The 19,820-nt window shown below is 37.3% G+C and overlaps 1 protein-coding gene across 12 annotated transcripts in view; it reads right to left on the minus strand.

Annotated features, from left to right (window-relative positions):
- Positions 1-19,820, minus strand: part of osa (trithorax group protein osa) — a 742,554-nt gene that overhangs the window by 190,312 nt on the left and 532,422 nt on the right. For all 12 annotated transcript variants that reach the window (XM_069839840.1, XM_069839842.1, XM_069839841.1 and 9 more), the window contains one exon: positions 6,611-6,740. In XM_069839840.1, coding sequence (XP_069695941.1) covers positions 6,611-6,740 — 130 coding nt within the window. The remainder of the gene's footprint in view (positions 1-6,610; positions 6,741-19,820) is intronic.

The following is a 19,820-nucleotide window of genomic DNA, read 5'->3' on the forward strand; positions in this document are numbered from 1 at the left end:
GAAGTATTGTAACATTCATATTATTACAAAAATAGCACAAATAATAGTAAAAAAAGGCTAACCGATTTTTAATTACAGACCAGCAGTTGATTTAATATTGCAAAGCTAAATAAATAAATTTTAAACAATAAACGAATTTTGCTTATAAATAGCAGCAAAATGCAGATAGCGCATTCTTGAGTTAAATAATTCAGCCAACAACAGATTTGTGCAAATATTTCAATTTTTGTCAAATTGTCGGTTGGTCTAGGCTATTATCGCGTAACTCCGTCCATTGGAAGGCCGGAAAAACAATAATAAAAGTCGATGGTACATATAACTAAACGTTTCAGATGTGAAAGTTTGCGAAGTGTGGACTGTGGCCGGGCTGCACACACGGGCTTCAAGATAATCTTGTCGCATCAATGAACTTGTTTAGGGATCAGCTGGCCCCACCACTCACTCTTGTCCTATAACACTCTTCTACTGTCGAGATTTTGCCTACCTCAACTCATGCCATTACTTACCCCAATCCCATTCGAAGAGGAATCAATAAAATTCCTTCCTCAATTTCAAGGAAGAATAGAGAGAAGCTGGAGAAAGAAGTTTGTGGTGATGGAGACATGGGGAGGGTGGAGGAGGGTTGCTCTGCCGTAGTTGAATGCGGGGTAGCAAAAGGGTAGAGGAAAAATAAATGTAGGTCATGGGCGAGGGATGCCACCCCCTCCTCTCTCACGAGCGCCCCATTTTCAGCAGACAAGTCTGCCAATAGCACTTTCACTGTCTCACTGTATAGACAGACACTTCATTACGCAACCACACATCACTGCAGATCGAATTAGCGCCAGCCTGCCCATTTCGCTCACTGGTCGGTCCGGCACAAGTTTTTGTGTTGGGATTCATTAATAAAGGGAGATACATTATACACTTCAAGCCAAATGGTACGACATAAGCCAACAGTAATTAAACGACAGACAAGTGTTCAGAGATACTGTTTCACATAGTAGTTTTACACAAAAAAAATCACATCACAGGTTTAAAAAAAAATCACATCACAGGTTCTACTGGGAGTCGAAATTTTGACTCAGTTTGTAAGAAGTCTTCACCTAACTTTGCTACCAATGAGCCAAAAATATAATGTTCGTCACCACTGGAACCGGTGCAAAAATTCGACTGTCTCAACGCACAATAAAGAGAACTGATTTCGTCCATGATATCATTCAAGTTCCAGCTGTTTTATGAACTTCAATTTGTGAACAATGTTAATTCATTTTATTGTCTTATCGCAAATGCCTTAGATTTACTTCCACAATATACATGTACACACACACACACACACACACACACACACACACACTGACAAACAATTTCTGATGCTAATTATAGTCCAACGACACTTGTTTTTATCTATACTTCATGAGAGAAAAACTTGTAGGCACGATCGGTAACTAAGTTGTTTACGGTTTAAAATGTCTCATAATTCGAGTAATTCTTGTTTTGCTGAGAAAATTTTCCACAGAAAGCCATTATTTTAGACTTGTACTTTATATTTATTTATGCTATCGAATACTACATCAAATTTTTAATAAATAAAATGACTTTATGAATCACAGACACATTTTAAATATAAAATATAAATTAATCTACGTGCGGTGCTAGTGGGAGCAGATTACTTCTTTCTTTCAAATGTCTAGGTCAGATACCAGTTACGGTTTAAACCAGGACGGGCAGCGGGAGCGATTCCAAACTAAACGGGGATGCTTAATATTCATCCGTCATGGCATCAATGCTGCGCGGTGTTCGGCGGGGAAGAAAGGGGTTGAAGAGTAGTCAATGGTTCCCCGTAAGAGAGTAGAATTTGCTCTTGGTGCCCAGCCCTGGTTTAAACGAAAGATTTTCATTACAGCTTTTCACAGGAATTCAAGTAGGCCTGCTAACTATGTTTCGTATTACTTCATATTCCTCGTGAGAAGACGCAACGGGTTAAATAACCCATTCTTGAAGATTAGTAACAACAATAATAATAATAATAATAATAATAATAATAATAATAATGATTATTACCTTATGGACATTTTACGAATTTATCGGTGTAATACTCGTATAAATAATCTCTCGTGGCGAAAGTGGATTCAGTTACAAATATAGCCAGTTAATTTTGTTCTCCTCACAAATTAAGCCTATCAGTTCCTGGGTCATACTACGATCTGAACGAAAAAAAGAAAATTCTATCTTCTCAACGTATGTGGACGGCAGTTTCTCACAGAAGGAAACAGAAATGTTCCGGATTTAATGACGAAGTCATTAAACGTTCTTGCTACTTTACGATTATATTCTTTGAGGGGGGGGGGGTTTCCCCTGCAAAATTTACTCAAGTCCCTTAAGTGGGATGGGTGAACAAAGTGAAACAGCCGTCACTTAAGCTAGGAGCTCACGTAAGTGTTAAAATGAATCGCAACAGCACTTGTGAGAACGCGCATTTGTTTCCTTTCTGCCTCATTCATTCATTCATTCATTGTCCCTCCCTTTTTTTTTGTTTTGTCCAGTGTAACCTGTGTTGTCTTACACAGCCTTATGCAGACATATTGCGTTTCACCGACCACATAACAAAGGAGTCCGCTACTTGTCCATTAATAGATGTAACAAATCGAGCAAAGAGCGCGGTCGATGATGATGATGATGATGATGATGATGATGATGATGATGATAATTTAACAAAATCCGCGATGTAATAGCGCCGAAAGAGTTGTTTTTATTGCGGCTGCACGCGTTAAGAAACGGCTTTCCCGGTAACAATTCGGTTTCCTGGACGAGCTGACGTCATGTCTCAACGTGACCTGCTTACATAATCGCGCCAAGGCCTTCTCCCCTCGTCTTGACGTTCACCTTGGGATCAGCTGGATGCCGTGAGAATCTGCTACCTACACTTGGCTTCGGTGATAAATCACTAAGTGATGGACACAGGGTATTCACCTGCCTCCTTCCGATAATGCGCCCGGTAAACATGCTTCTGCAATTCCAGAAGCTTGCGCAATGCCAACTTACAGTGATGTACTAACTACGCCTGCAAGTGGGCTCATCATCTTAAATAAGCGTCGACAGGTTGCCTAAAGAGTGGCAGTTCTTTCCATTCCCAACTTAATGTCAGCGTCCTTTTACTTCAGCCAAGAAAGGTAACTTTAGTTTAGTTTTTGCATATTAGTCTTCCAAGTAGTTTTCAAACTATAAATCCTGTGTACTAGGGGGTTCGACTGCCAACAGGGAAGTGGAAATTTCATCCCTCTATTATAATTGACATTTTCTACGTTCTGTGTGCCGTAATCTAAGGACTTACGCCATGATAACCACGTAACAAATGGAGCCCCGCTACTTGTGAACGTCAAATGTTGATTTACAGTCCTCATATAAGGGAGCGGGAGCAGTCAAAAGGTCCGGTCCGGTCCGGTCCGGTCCGTTCCTTTAAACATGTAATAATGATCTGGTTATTTTACAACGCTTTATCAACTGCGATGGTTATCTAGCGTCTGAGTAAATGAAGGTGGATAATGCCAGCGAAATGAGTCCGGGGTCCAGCGCCAAAATTTACCCAGCATTTACTCTTAATGTTTTGAGAAAACCCTTGGGGCGAGGGGGGGAGATGAACTTCAACCACGTAACTTCTCCCACCCAGAATTTGGAGCCGGGCCCGCTCGTTTCACGGTCAGACATGCTAACTGTTACTCCAAAAGTAATGATCATGACCACGATAAGACATTCTACAGACTTGTTTTGAAGATGTCTCTCTTAACAGTGTCAACTGACGGGGTGAAAATGAGGTAGTCCAAAGTTATACTTTTAACAAAAATATATATTTGCGAATTTATTTCTTACACATATTAGGAAGCTACTGGTAAAATATTATAACATTTACTCAAAAAATGATGTATGTAAATAAGCTGTAGAGTTTATCATACCGCACCTACAGCATTAGACCCTAAACTTTCAATACCTGTGAAATTTTGTCCGTGTGTCTTAGGACTATACCATCCTCACCCCTTCAATTTTAAGTACGGAAAAAAAAAATTAGTCAATTAATCATCCTATATCAGAGTAGCGTACGCAGAATTTTGTTAAGGGGGGGAGTCATTATAAAAATAGTTTACAATTAACGTTATTGGTATTTAAAATCGTGATTATTATTATTATTATTATTATTATTATTATTATTATTATTGTATTATCAGCTGAATTTTCACAGAGAGATCTGAAACTAGTTCCGGAAAGAACGTTCGCGACAACATCGTCACGCTGCGTCCAATGTGAAATTTTCACTAACCTCGAGAGAATCACTACGCGACTTTTTACTAAAAAAAAGTTGTAGAATTAAGCTTTGCGTTCGCTTAGACATATCAAAGAACCTGGAACGATAATGTGAGATTATATTAAAAATATGAACTATCAAATGCATAAAATGTTAAAAGAACGTTTCACAATAAAGTCAGAACTCTAACGAACGGGTGAATACCGCTCTTAAAATGAGTTTAAAATCGACAATACACAATATTTAACATCTGCACTGTAGAACTGTCGAAACCTTTTCTATATGTTTCACAACAAGTTCAATCTAATATTGTGTCAGCTTAATTTTATTACAAGGTCGGTATTAGGCGGTAGGTCTCTCTATAATAAAGATAGCTTTGTTATTTATTCGGACGTACCGCAGCACCAACCACAGGGATTATATTAAAGGAGGGGTAGGAGGACTACACTTATGTCGATGTAGATTGTTACTCTCTCAGTGAAAAATAAGAGAAGGGGAAACGATTATGGATTTAAAAAATACTCAAATATAAATATGTCGTTTGGAAAAAAGTTAAAGGGAGGGGGATTCAAATCCGGTAACCCTCCCTTGCGTAACTCACAACACTTCACCATATGTTTGTAGACAAACACATGTCCTCTTTTTCTGAATAGTTTATACTTTAGATTCACATTGTACGAGTAATAACTGTTGTACTGCATTATGAAATGCATAAAACCTACGGGTGTAATTACAGTCCTTATATTCGGATACTCAATAATAATGGTTTATTGGCTGGATATGTATGAAAGTGAAAAGGTCAACAAGAAAACATGGCTTTACAATTTTCCGATCACGTTATTGGATGGGCTCCGTTCCAGATCCTGAACCCTTAGAAAAATTACCCAAGTATTACCAGAAATCGAATCCAGGACCTATTGGTTCATAGTCAGGCAAACTCACCACTAACCAACGAGGCGGTGTAGTGTCTCACTTTCTCAGCTACACTTCCGTCTTCGTTCGGGATTACTTCAAAGATTCCAGGATAACAGAAAGGGGTTTGAACTGAACAGGTTACATCAGCTTATTCTCTATGCGGATGATGTGAATATGTTAGGAGAAAGTTTACAAACTATTAGGGAAAGCACAGAAATTTTACTTGAAACAAGTAAAGTGATAGGTTTGGAAGTAAATCCCGAAAAGACAAAGTATATGATTATATCTCGTGACCAGAATATTGTACGAAATGTAAATATAAAAACTGAAAATTTATCCTTCGAAGAGATGGAAAAATTCAAATACAGTATCTTGGAGCAACAGTAACAAATATAAATGACACTCGGGAGGAAATTAAACACAGAATAAATATGGGAAATGCCTGTTATTATTCGGTTGAGAAGCCTTTGTCATCTAGTCTGCTGTCAAAAATCTTAAAGTTAGAATTTATAAAACAGTTATATTACCGGTTCTTTTGTATGGTTGCGAAACTCGAACTCTCAGTTTGAGAGAGGAACAGAGATTAAGAGTGTTTGAGAATAAGGTTGTTAAGAAAATATTTGGGGCTAAGAGGGATGAAGTTACAGGAGAATGGAGAAAGTTACACAATGCAGAACTGCACGCATTGTATTCTTCACCTGACATAATTAGGAACATTAAATCCAGACGTTTAAGAAGGGCGGGGCATGTAGCATGTATGGGCGAATCCAGAAATTCATATAGAGTGTTAGTTGGGAGGCCGGAGGGAAAATGCCTTTGGAGAGGCCGAGATGTATATGGAAGGATAATATTAAAATGCATTTGAGGGAGGTGGGATATGATGATAGAAAGTATATTAATCTAGAAACAGAATAGGGACCGATGACGGCTTATGTGAGGGTGGCAATGAACCTCTGGGTTCCTTAAAAGTCATAAGTAGGGCCTCAGTATTACAAAACTACATCCTTATATGTATTATATTTTTCACATTCAATCTCCCTTACACAAAAAACTCTCCTTCAACATAGTAACAACTCTTATCTCCTATCTCTATATGACTTCTGATTTTGGTACTGCCTGGAATATATGCTCATTACTTCATCTGCACAATGCAGTTTCGAAAAGTGGCTAATTTTCATACACTCAACATAGTGTATATATCAGCTCAATTTAAGCCCTTTTTAGCAATAATCATTCCCCCTTGCTGCCTTAAATTTATTTACAAGCTCACGAAAGTGGTATGTTTGAAAGCAATTCTTCTGGAGAGACTGCAAAAACAAATTAATGAAAACTGTTTGGAAGTCTGGCGACGGGAAAGAATCTAGCATCTTTCAAATCCGCAAGTTCTTTTCCACCAGAAAAATATATTCTACTTACCAACTGCCGGGGACATGGAGCGCGAGCCCGTAGATCCTGTGGGCGATGGGGTTGGCCTCATCCCCTGGGAATTGGGCGTGCCCGGCGCCGGCCCACTGGAGCTGTCATTGCTGTTCTGGCCCGTCAGATCCTATAACAATAAGAAGAAAGAGCGTCAGACCTTTTCAGATCATGTGATCCTCTGAGAAACGGGCAGATGTAGGCTAGTTGCTTCTACAGCACACCGTCACATATATGCACATTATCAAGAAGGCAGGACAGGCTCCGAAAAGAGAAGTAAACAACACAGAACTCAACAATTCTGTACTATAAGTGATGTTTTAGGGTCGATAACTCCAAGGGTTCCTACCGTTACTTGCTACATGAAATGTAATTCCCTTTGCCTTCTTCAGTGCAACAGTCATTGTGAACTGTGGAAAAAACGATTACATATTTGCAGAGGAACGGGAGTATCCTGAGAATGCAACATTAAACATATTTTGCAAAGAAGAAAATTCGCTCATCTTCGCCGGATTTTGAAGTGAGGTATCCAACGTGCAAACTGAAACTCTTACTCCCCCTTTTTCATCACTCACCATCACCATCATCGGGTGACTGAATTTTTGTCATGGCAATTATGAACCAATCAGGCGATCAAGAAACGATATTTGTTGGTCATGTGGTCAGTGTGCACAAAATGTGTACTTTTGTCGAACTTGACCCATAAAATATATGCAAGTACAAATATCGTCTAACATGGCCCTGGGCATAAAAAGAAAAGGAAATACATATCCGCGCTCATGTCCTTTTCGCTTACATCGCTTTAGAAACAAACACACAGTAAGGCACTGTGCATCAGTGGTGGATTTTAGTCGACCAGCGAGAGCCGAAAGCTATGATGCCTGCTTTGTACAATCCGTCACTCAGAAATGCTTGCCTTCCTATCTACTCCTATCGGTCTGAAACATAACTGTCTCTGCCGGGGAAGGTGAAGTGGGGAGTTAAGGGGTAATCTGCAGTGACTCTATTGAGATACTAAAGCCCAGGTATGGTGTAACAGTTTAGGAGAAATGGCTGTGACTCAAGAATGGACTGACGAAACAGGTAGATACAGACAGATGAAACATAAATACATGGAGAAAGCACTCAAAACTTCATTTCTACCGTTTTCTGCAACTTTAATGTTGAGTGAAAGTCACAACTGTGAGTTTGAAGCCCTCATAAAATAATATGGATGCTTGTCAGTTTTAATGTGACTCCTATATCGTATATCGTTTCAGGAGACCACTCCACGTATACGGACATATAGAGACCTAAAATGAACCCTATTAAAGGCATAAAAGCTTCCAAAGAAGAAAGAAAACATACCTAACCTATATCACGAAATTTTCTGAACCGATATTTTGTAGTTGTTTTGTCTCCATTTTGCTTAGTTAGGGAGTGTCATTTTAGTACAAAGTACATTAAAAACCCCGTCATGGGCTCAGTGCTTCACGCGCGAAGCGGGAGGAACGGGGACCCTTTGGAGTGAGAACTGAGAATGTCCTAGTTTCGTTCGTTTGCCACAACAACGAAAAGCACTTGTCTCAATTATACAAGCGAACATTTGCAGCGCGCCAGTGAATACGGCGCTCGCGTGCGGAGTGCAGCTCGAAGCTAAAACCTGAAATGAAGGGTTGAGAACGGGGTAAGGAGAGGGGCGTGTACATAAGGTGCAATATTAATGAAGGTCAGTAAAGTTCCTGTGGGTTCAAATGGTTCGCCTGCGTACATACACGAGTAAATCCAGGACTGCAGCATCAAAATCATACAACTCTCAGATGAAAAAGGCATATTCTTTAGTTCGTCGGCATCAAGTTACAATTTTACAGATCCCATCAACAAATTATGTTCCCAATATAAGCATCTTATCACCATAATGACAATCTTATTTTATAAGCTGAAAATATATTTTCTAATGTTTTGTATTTCTGATAATTTTATTTCGTGTGCTTATGTTTCACCTAAAATCCTTACTGCTAGTGTGTCAAAGACAAGCACACAATAACAACGTCACTATGTAATCTATCACGAGGCCACTCATACATACATCTATATTCAAAAGCGATTACCATTTTCTGCTTAATTACTTGATGTTATAGGCCTAATCGAATACCAAGACATGCCGGAGACGACTTCAGTAAATTCCGCGACTACTTGTTCCGTAATCATAGGTTATTTTGCACTGGGTGTACACTGGTAGATTAGACCTAGAACCAGTTATGCTAGCCCTGAGTACTGTACACTCCATCCCCAATGCTGATTATCTCTAACCTCGGATTTGATTTGATTTAAAACAGTTAATTCGGTACAATTCCTTTCTATTTTCCTGATTTGAACAAAATCGCTAGTCTCACAGAGTCTGCAAAGTCTTTAGTCCCCATAGCGAGGAATGGTCGATATTGTCTTATTCGTGGACAGAGTTCTTTTACGTGCAGTAAATATACGACATCCCACTTTTACTTCTTTCCGAAGGGAGCCATGACTCCTAAAAATTCAATGCCCTCGACAGTAGTTAGATCCGAGGACGATGTACCCAGTGTAAGAAGTATTGTTAATTATTATTTATTATGGAGAACTGGCAAAGTGTGGCAGGATAACGGAAGAACGCCATGGAAATACACATTATCTTTGTCCGCCACAAATTTCATTAGGATTGTAATCGTTACCGTAAGCTCTATACAGATTTCTTCTATAAACATACATGTTGACGCGGGCACACTCGTAGCCTACAGCAATCAAGCCAATACGAGTAACTAACACATGCCGGCTAATCAGAGATCAGTACACCGGCGACGCTGATATAATCTCGGCAGTTGCGAGCGTCGTTAAAATTTTTTTATAAGAAAGCTGTTCGTCAAGTCCACGTGGACCCTTATAGTGCTGCCAGTTCTTACTCATACATCATATAGGTCCTAAATATGATCACATAAGCTAATATCTCATTCCTCACAAGCTGCGATTTATCTTACGAGCAAACATTTTGATGAGGGCAGATAAAGTTATTTTTTCTTCCACCATGTTGATAATATCAAACGCAGTGCTTGTACAAATTTTGGCCACTAGATCGCAATTACGAGGACGTCCAGAAAGTGATTTTCCCTGGGGGCCGTTTACACAAAAAACACAAATGCATGGAAAGATTTATTGAAGGAGATACGGCAATTGTTGCGTTATTTTCCAACATATCCCCAACTGGAATTGAGACATTTGTCATGCCATGGGATAAATTTTTGTATCCTTGTATCGTAGAAGTCAGCCGCCTGGGATCGTAACCAGCGTTTGACAGCCGTTTGCACCTCTCTGACGATTCCATGATATGACAAATGTCTCAAATTCGGTGGAGAATATGTTGAAAAATAGCTCAATAATTGCTGTGTTTGTTCCAATAAATTTTTTCCAATGAAATTGTGTTTTCTTTCTGTTAACGACCCCTGGAGAACTTATTTTTACGATCCTTGTAATTGCGGTCGAGTGGCCAAAATTTGTATAAGGACTTCTTTTGACATTATTAACATTCTAAAGAAAAAAAATAACTTTTTATCTGCTACCATCAGAATGTTTGCTTGTTAGTCGACAAAACGTAACAATTCCGCATCCAGCCACACCAAGTCGCGAGTTGTTTAAAAACAATATCTCCATTAAACAGCTTTGTTTAAAAATATCTCTATCAAAGACACGCCTCATGTTAGCTCTGAGCGCGCGACTATTTATTGTAGTTATAGTATGTGCCACGTTAAAAAAAACCTTGTTTACAATAACCAACTCTAGCTTTATTATAACAAATTAATCGTTGTTAATTATTATAACAAGTTACGAGTGTACGACAGACACGTGCAGTGATCTTTCTCTCACGGAGTTGCAACTCCTTCCTTTTCTACAATTATGTTATTGCGAAAATTTGGCATTTCTTTGAAGACATAAAATCGATATTTTAAAAATTCTACATGCAATTAAAAACAACACTATTGCCATAAAACCACGTTTCTATCCACTGGAAAAATATCAATTACAAACACTGAAGGCATCGTCTTTAAAAAAGTTCCTGACGAAAAATATATTATGAATGGAACAAAGTGCAGCAAATAAGTTACTTGTAGTGAAGGTATTTCCAGTTCTGAGTTAACTCCAAAGAAACGCCATGTTTCAAGGCCACTAGAGGTTTACGCAACTCAGGTCGGTAGTGAATGCTGCTGCTGTAGGTCATGTACAGTATCTAGTTCACCTTGCGAAACGAGTGATTTACATACGTATTTATAAGCGCAGTCTAATTAAAGTGCGGCACTTCCGATGAGTTTCCTGCTCCAATTTCGGCAGCAGATTTCAAGAGGTATGTTCCGGCGCGCAGTTCTAGAAACCTGCTCGTGCAGTTTCCATTGTATGACTTGAGGTCTAAATTTTACACATTTCTGATATTTATTTGTTTTCATCGTTCCCAACATTACATATTCACAAGTAGATGAAATCCATGAAATGCAGCCCGGATGGAGCAAGTTCATCGTTCATATCAATACAACAGAAAAACAAGGCAAGAGACATACACCCATTCGAATTCCCTAAATAATAATATTACCTAATTTCCCAATCGGGAATCGAACTAAGATTTGCTGAATTTGGAAATCGAGAGACGCTACCGTTTCAACAAAAAAATCTATCTTAATGTTTAATTTCCTCTCTCCTGCCGTAGTGCACCTTCTAAGGCTTTTAAGTCATACTGCTGGTGCAAGAAAATGTATTTTTATGCATACCATTTGATTGTAATTCTACATTTTTTGCAACTTCTTATATCCTTAAATACTGAGTACATTCCTTCTTAATCATTTTAACATCAAACATATACCGGCACCTTAATAAATTTCTAACCCATTTGTAATCAATTAACTTCAAAGTAAAAATAAAAATATTTTCCTATTTTATACATCTAAATCTTTTAATATTTTATATTTTTGTTTTCATATTTCCCGATAATGGTGTATATATATATATATATATAATCATAACCTTCCTTGCCGTGTGTACCTAAAAATATTGTATTCATTGTAAGCTTTGTACTTCATTATTATTATTATTATATTATTATTATCATCATCACCATCACCATCATCAATAATTGTCTTATTTTTTATACTTTGTATGTCTCATTTATTTTGACCTGCTGTTATCATTTTATTAGGCTTTTTCCTTTCTGAATGTTATATATTATGTCTGATTTCTACTTATTTGTTGTTTACATTATATTATTATTATCTTATTCAGTTTTGTGTGTAAAATTGTAGTGTACTTTGTAAATTTGTAGTGTTTTCTGTGACGCAGTTTTACTCCTGGTTGAGTGTTAGAGAAGGCCGTATGGCCTTAACTCTGCCAGGTTAAAACAACTACCGCCGCCGCCGCCGCCGCCACCACGACCACCACCACCACCACCACTACTAAATGAGATAGATATACTACACTATTACAGCATTAGATTCATATTTTATCGAAGGGTAGCCTAATCTATGTGTAATACAAATATCAGAATCATATCCTTCTGCAAGAAAGTATCTAGAGACTTTATCTCTGAGGACAGGTTGGTGAGGAAACGCAGGTTTCAATACTGCAGGTGCAGTGTTAGTTCTTTCAGTCAGACATATCGAGTTCACCCAACCGGTGCGTCCAGGTGCAGCCATGGAACTTGTGAGATAGAAATTTCACTTCATTCACGCGTTCCTCATCGTCTCGAAACAAATTAAAAGTGACATCCATAGATCAAAGTTAGATCGTAGTTTCTCAACAAATAGATCAGGATTTGATAGATTTATCAGCGACGTGGCTGTGGAATAAGTTTACATTCATGCTGATACCATCATTGTGCAATTTTACCACGTCATCTAACAGCATTTGAAAGAACTTCCATTTCCTATAGCAATTGAGAATAACGTCTTAGAGAAAATATTACTCACTTTTATACGATTCTTATACGTTGGCAACCAACTCCGGAAGGACTTAATTACATTTGTGAAGAAATAATAATAATAATAATAATAATAATAATAATGTTAAAATAACATGGTCCATGATCGAGAATAAAAAAAAAATTAGTCCGATACCAGTTACAGTTTTTACATCCAGGGTATAGGATTCCTTATCCCTTTTTACTTCTAATTCAGAGCTATTTTTTTTTGACAATCTATCAGTCCACTTTATTTCTACGTGCGCATTGCAATTCTTCTTGTAATAAAACTATTTTACCGTTAATCGAATACGAATTTCATGTAATTCGTTTAGAATATTATCCTATTCTATTTCGTAAATAACTTGTCTGTTCTTAACAATTTCATTCCCGAATTTTAGTATCCTGATCACTTCCAAATTCAGAGTTATGCGGGAGGTTCTAGAATAAAAGCATTACTCGTAAAATCTCCGAAAGCTAGACGGATTCTGTAGAAGAAAGTATAGTATAAACTTACGTCAAGATGTCTCCCTCTTCAAGATACTTATTCACAACATAACATGTAATCTCATCCAGAATATTTCGCTGGATTCTAGTGCATTTTGTAGCCATTGGACAGTTTTCAGAAAATCCATGGAGAACTCTACAACACAAAGTGGAAGAAAGTGTTTCGCAATATTTGAAATGATCATAAGATGGTGACAAAGTAAAATCATAGAGAGAACAGTAAGACTTTCACTCGATCGATGGATGTAGAAGTGATTGGATAGCGACAAAACCAATGACACAGAAGCGAGTGGCTGTACCACCTGAGTTAACATGGTATTGTGGAGGGTCTCGGCTCAATTTTGCTTCATACTACTCCCCTCGAAGTCATCCTGTGTCAACACTTGCCTTCCACTGCACGAGGAGATCCAACAGCGTTCTATTCAAACTTTTCCTTACAATAAAAAAGTGCTCTTTGCAGAAAGAGGCTCTGCTACACTTCTTTACCATCACTATGTACAGTAGAGTCTTACAGCAAAACAGGGAACAATAGAGTATCAGATTTTCTTCTCCAATCTAACTTGTCAGAATGGCAGAAGTGAAACAACTTATCTATCAGGGATAAGATCCGAAACACGAGTAAAAAGATTAAATAAACTAAAGAAAATACGGTGCAAACAATGAAAGGAAAGGCAGAAACATACTTACAACTTCAAAACGATATTTCATGAATTTACATAATAAAACTATGAAAGAAATGGCCTGGATATTCGGATACTGGCTTTTGTTATGGAGTTAGCAAGAATTTGGACAACATTCACTACTTTGCGATTATGAAAAGAAAGAGATAACTCCATATTAAAAGGACCTCATTAAACGATACCTACTTTCCCTTACAACAATGAAATTAGAATAAACTAATAATACGAGCTTGTAAAATTATCAACTATCATATCCTTTCCAATACCTTCTTTTCTGTACATTCACATACCACTGACCATTTTTTTAATTATATAGGTGATCTATTAATTTGTAGAGATAAATTATTACTCTTAACCAAACTACAGTATTTTGGGAAGAACAGTTCCATTCGGCAGTATTTCTTTAATAAAAAGGAAGAAGAAAATACCCAAGCGTAACAATTCTTGTATCAGAAGTCAAAAGCGCCAAAACATGGATTTTTAGGTAATGGTTGATTCATATGTATGATTTTATGCTTGTTTACATGTTGGTACTCCCAAATTGCAGGGATGGATAGTTGCATATATTTTACGATATTCGAAATAAGTGACAAATTTGTCTGTTGATTGCAGGCAAAAGAAGCAAAGCCCATGTATTTAAAACTCAACTGTTATCATTTAAATTAAATAATTAATATTACGTTTCGTATCACTTTGGTAGGCCTAAATTGTTTAGAAAGGGGAACACATTTAGAAAAAGACGTGGAACATTACCATATCTCAAAATGGAGATTTTGGACATACTTGCTTCTGGCTTCCGAGGTAACAATTTGAATAAACTACAGCTTTTCTATTATGGCAAAATTGATTCAAAGAACCCCATGTTTACGTCTAAAACTTGTTATATTTGTATACACTTTCCGTAGTTTCAATTTTGTCACCAATGCTAATGCAGCATTTACTTAGTATTTCAATAGTTTCTCGATCGTATACCCTACATTATGCTGGATATCTCCTAACACATCTGTCTAAACTACAGGAAGGGACAGAACTGACAAGCTGGAAATTTATTTCCGCGAACTTTTAGATTTGGGGGGGGGGGGGGCGGCATGACAATATTTAGTCTATAATTTCTACGAGAAATATATATATATATATATATATATATATATATATATATATATATATATAAAACATGCAGCGCCCAGTTTTCTTTCCACAAAAACGAAAACGAATACTTGTGTCAAAAATATCGTGTAAATTAAGACAATTTCCGAATATATATACTAGGTTCTCAGTAAAATCAGCCATGTTCTACCACTTTCGCAGTGTATTATTTTTATTTGATCCCGCGTTTCCCACATTACCCGCTGCCGAGAGGAGCAGCTAGGGTTAACGTACTGTACTCCTGATCCGAACCTGAGCTAGGATGAGTTCGAATCCCGTCTGAGCTTGAATTATTCCCGAGGTTTCTCCAACAGTAAGGCAAATGTCAGGTATTCACACAGAAAATCCTCGGTCTCACCTCGCCAAAATACCACCCCACTATCACCAATTACACCAACGCTAGATAACCTCGTAGACAGTAGCATCGTTATATAATTTATCTTTTCCTGGAAATGACTAAAATTTATTTTGTGCGAGATCGTGCGTATTTGCTTGTTTTCCGTACAGAACCAATAGGCGGTAAGTTTGAAATACCACATTCAGTATTCCCAACGTAACACACATAACAATTTCCCTCTTCTTACCACTTAAGCGCGACATTCATTTTACTGCTTTAGGCTTTTAACATATTATTTTTAGAGACGTTTAACATAGTAATAATTATAAATTGGAAACTTACCACTGCAATTTCACCTAAATTGCAATGTTAATTATTGTTTTTAAATATTTGCAAAAATTAAGTAAAGTCTACTACTCCACGAAACTTATTGCATTCCTGATGCACGTAACATTAAGGAAGCCGTGAAAAAAATCAACGAGATTGCAGATGCCGATGTTATTACTGCAATATGTTATATAAATAATATTGTTAAAATATTAAAATGAAAAATAAATCATTACATAACCTTACCGTTTGTTTTAAGTTCGCATTTATAGACTGGGGGAAAAAAAAAGACAGACGTATATCACGGCCTGCTGGAGTATAGTAAACACAGAAAACATTTTACAGCAACAATGTTGAAGAAAGATATTTTGGTGTTCCGAAGTTGGCGTCATTAAACAGAAACCAACATGGTGATTTCATTGCAATTAATTAGAAATTCGTCTTTCAGGTATGTAATAAACGATCTTCGCACAAAATAATGTACGATACACGAGCGATATGTTTGTTTTCATGTTTTCGGAAATTAAAAAAGCTCAACTACGTTTCGCTTTTTCAATCCTTTCCTCGACCATGAAAATGTCAACATACCGCTCTTGTAACGTATATTACTATTACATCATTAATATCCTGAGATCTCTTAACCCTTTGCCAAATATTAACCAGAGTTACGACATTTCTTCACAAATACATTTAGATATACGTAGCTACTTTTGCTCCCACTTCATATATAACCATATACAAACTCAGGTACACATTTCTATCACTGAAGGACTGAACTGTGAGGAAAGCTAAGAACAAAACCTATAACAAACCAGATTTAATTAAGTCTTTTTATTGTGCAAGTTATAATGATAAAGACCTTTCGGGTTTAGAACAGATAACTTTTGTGACAATAGTGACTAACATTCAGGCTACACAGCCATGCTCGTGCAGCGCACCTGGACAGACCTGTTTCGAGAATGCTGCAGGTGGCTCAAAACTACTTCAACCTATGTGATCTAGGCTGCGAGACTAAGAGAAATGCCATTCGGTCGAGAATTTATTAAATAACGAGAGGTGCAGTCTCCGAGATAAATATGCCTACATTAACGAGATTCAAAACTAAAACAGTTAAGATCCTGATACACACACACATAGCCTATATACAAACGCGCGCGAAAACACACGAAAAGAAAAATAAATCACCTAAATTCCTAGAAAACAGAAAGATTGCAATCTGAAATATGGACATGAAAAAAAAAAAAGTCTACGCACGTACTAACGACATAATCACCTACAAATGAGAAAAGTAATCAGCTTGTTTTTAAAAACTTCCAACAAAAAATAATTATATGCGAATATATAAATCGAGTCGCAAGCATAAAACATGATTTCAGCAGAAATGCTTTTCGTAACGTCACTATTACTGTTAACGTGAGGAGTGTGAAATAAAGAATGATTTGAACAGAAATACTTTTTACACCTAAATATATCTCTATATCCTTTAAGAGCTTCTTTAGAGCTCTAATTTTACACTGATATCAATTCAATATTATTTCTATCAATTAAATGTTTAATATGATTGACTGCTTATGCTAAATATAAATGAGAATCGTAAAGGTGATAATCCTAATCGGGTAATCTGATCTACGAATTGGAAACTGAGAGCAGGCAGAACTGGATAACTTATTAAAATCTGCAATGTCAAAAATAAAACTGGAATTTTTTATGTAAGTATATATTTTATTCCTTGATATTTAGATTCTGAGAAAAAATTAATGTTGGCGAATCACTATATTAGGGTTATTAAGTTAATTATGTTTTTACATATTTTGACGTCCTTTACATATTGCTCGTAATTACATGTTTTAATATTTTCTTAATGCTGTGAATAAACTACAAATTTCTTTCTTCCAGTCTAGGTTATTGGGACTTATCTCACAATAGGTGACTGAAGTTGGGTGGCCGCTAGTGGAAAGGCTAAAAACTAGTTCACGTAACCAATCCAGTGGATTTTATACCAAAGATTCCGTTAAATACAAGATAAAACAGAGTAAACTATGTACTGTACAAATTACACCCATAATAAAAGTTCCTCTATAATGAGCTCTGCATTCTGAATAATATTCAAACAAAATAAGGAATATTGCTCTTTTGTATTTATGTGTAAATTCTATTCCCGCCCCCCGAACACGCCTGTCCACTTGGACTAACCCGTTTTCGTTCTTAATTTGAAATATCTCAAAGTCATTTTAGTTTCATATGAGCAGCTGAAGTGAACAAATATGTACGTGACCACCCTACATCAAAATTTTCTTTACAGCCAATAGCAGTGGCGGCTCGTGGGTATTGAATTCAGGGGGGCTGCATACAAAAATAAACCACGCAACTTACATTATTTAAAGATTAGTTCCATGCGCCTTGTCTTGTAGGTTGCAAACTTTAGAATCATCTTCTTATTATGTCGTTTAACATAGTTTTTACAATGGAAAACATAGCTAATGCGGTCAGTCTCTCTTCTCTCATCGTATTTGTGAGATGGGATTTTACTCTCTTCAAACACTAAAAGCAACGTTCTGGTTCGGAACTTGTCATTGGTATGGTGATAGCCATGCGTAGTAGTTCCACAGCTTCTGAAAATGAGGCTTGCTAGTTCTCAAATAGAAGAAAGTGCAAGAGCTTGACTGCGTCACTGATATTTCTGAATTCTTGTCTCTGATACAACACAGTGAGTTCCGTTTTTAGTTTGTCTTTATCGAACATTGGAAAAAGCTTCACACATACATTTAGGTCATTTTCAGGAAATGAGCTTTTGTAGCATTCAAATTTCTCTTGACACAGAAGAGAAGATAATATCAGATGATCTATGAACTGGAATCGGGTGTTAGCTTGTGTGATAATGAGGTCACACACTTCCTTGGCTGCCGCAACCCTTGTCTGAATCCCATCGATCTTACGACGCTTTTTAGGGTTTTCATTTTCACAGATCTCGCTGCTCATCTGTGCACTGTTCCGCATTGTCTGTATGGCATTAACAAAGCTTGATATGCAGAATCGGCCTCGGTAGCATAGTCGGTTGCGGGTTCGATCCCGGTCTAGGTCGATGGTATTTAAATGTGTTTAAATGAGACAGGCTCATGTCAGTAGATTTACTGGCATTTAAAAGAATCCTGCGGGACAAAATTCCGGCACACCGGCGACGCTGATATAACCCTTGCAGTTGCGAGTGTCGTGAAATAAATCATAATTTAATTTTTTTATATGCAGATTTGAACCTTAGAAATATCTAACTGGCGATGTTGTGGTTGGCTGTATAATATATCTACATGATACATCAATAAATGAAAAAAACTCAGCCAGAAATTGAATTCAGGATCTCCAAGAGTACGAACCAGGGCGCTTGCTTAATTTATTGTGATGTTGTTAGATGTTTCAGATTCCATTATGGTTTGAAAACATTCTAGCAATGGCTCCTTCTCATGAACAACATTTAATAATAATAATAATAATAATAATAATAATAATAATAATAATAATAATAATAATAATAATAACAATAATAATAATAATAATAATAATAATAATAATAATAATAATCAGTAGCGCTACAGCCCACTAAGGGCCAAGACCGACCAGCAGGCTGCTGGCTTCACGGCCACTTGCCGAAGCAGAGGTGGACGATCATCCAACCAGAATGGAGGTATCGTGTGGTTAGCACGATGATCCCCCCAGCCGTTATAACTGGTTTGCGTAACCGGATTTCGCTACCTATCGTAGCTCCCCAAGTGCACCACGATGCTGGGCGGGCACCGGTCCCATACACTGGCCGATATTTCATGAGAAAATTTCTTCTCCCATGAGGACTCGAACCAGCGCGCATTCCGTAAAGGTGCGTACACACTTAGCGAACGAACAACGAACGAATAATGACATGAACAACATTTACTGTTCTTATTTTAAAACTCCATCTTGCTGCCCCAGCTGATGGAATTGTCTTTGAAACACATTAATCTAATACAGACTGTGTGGAGATCGAGAGAAGAAAGCAGGGATACTGGATAAATTAGCAAAAAAATATGCGGGCTTTGTAGGCTATTTTGTTTAGCGGCTCTTCCCATTATGAGATTCAACTGATGGGCACTTAATTTCACATTTCTCCTGAATTGTTAAGGTTCTGAACTGAATAGACTGTAAATATTGTACAGAATTAAACATTGTTGCACTTGTTATACTCACAACATTGAAGAAAATGTATTTAAAACTGCGCGCTACTGACAAACTGCTGCA

The sequence above is a fragment of the Periplaneta americana genome, chromosome 11 (genome assembly GCF_040183065.1).
Source record: "Periplaneta americana isolate PAMFEO1 chromosome 11, P.americana_PAMFEO1_priV1, whole genome shotgun sequence".
Classification (NCBI taxonomy): domain Eukaryota; kingdom Metazoa; phylum Arthropoda; class Insecta; order Blattodea; family Blattidae; genus Periplaneta; species Periplaneta americana.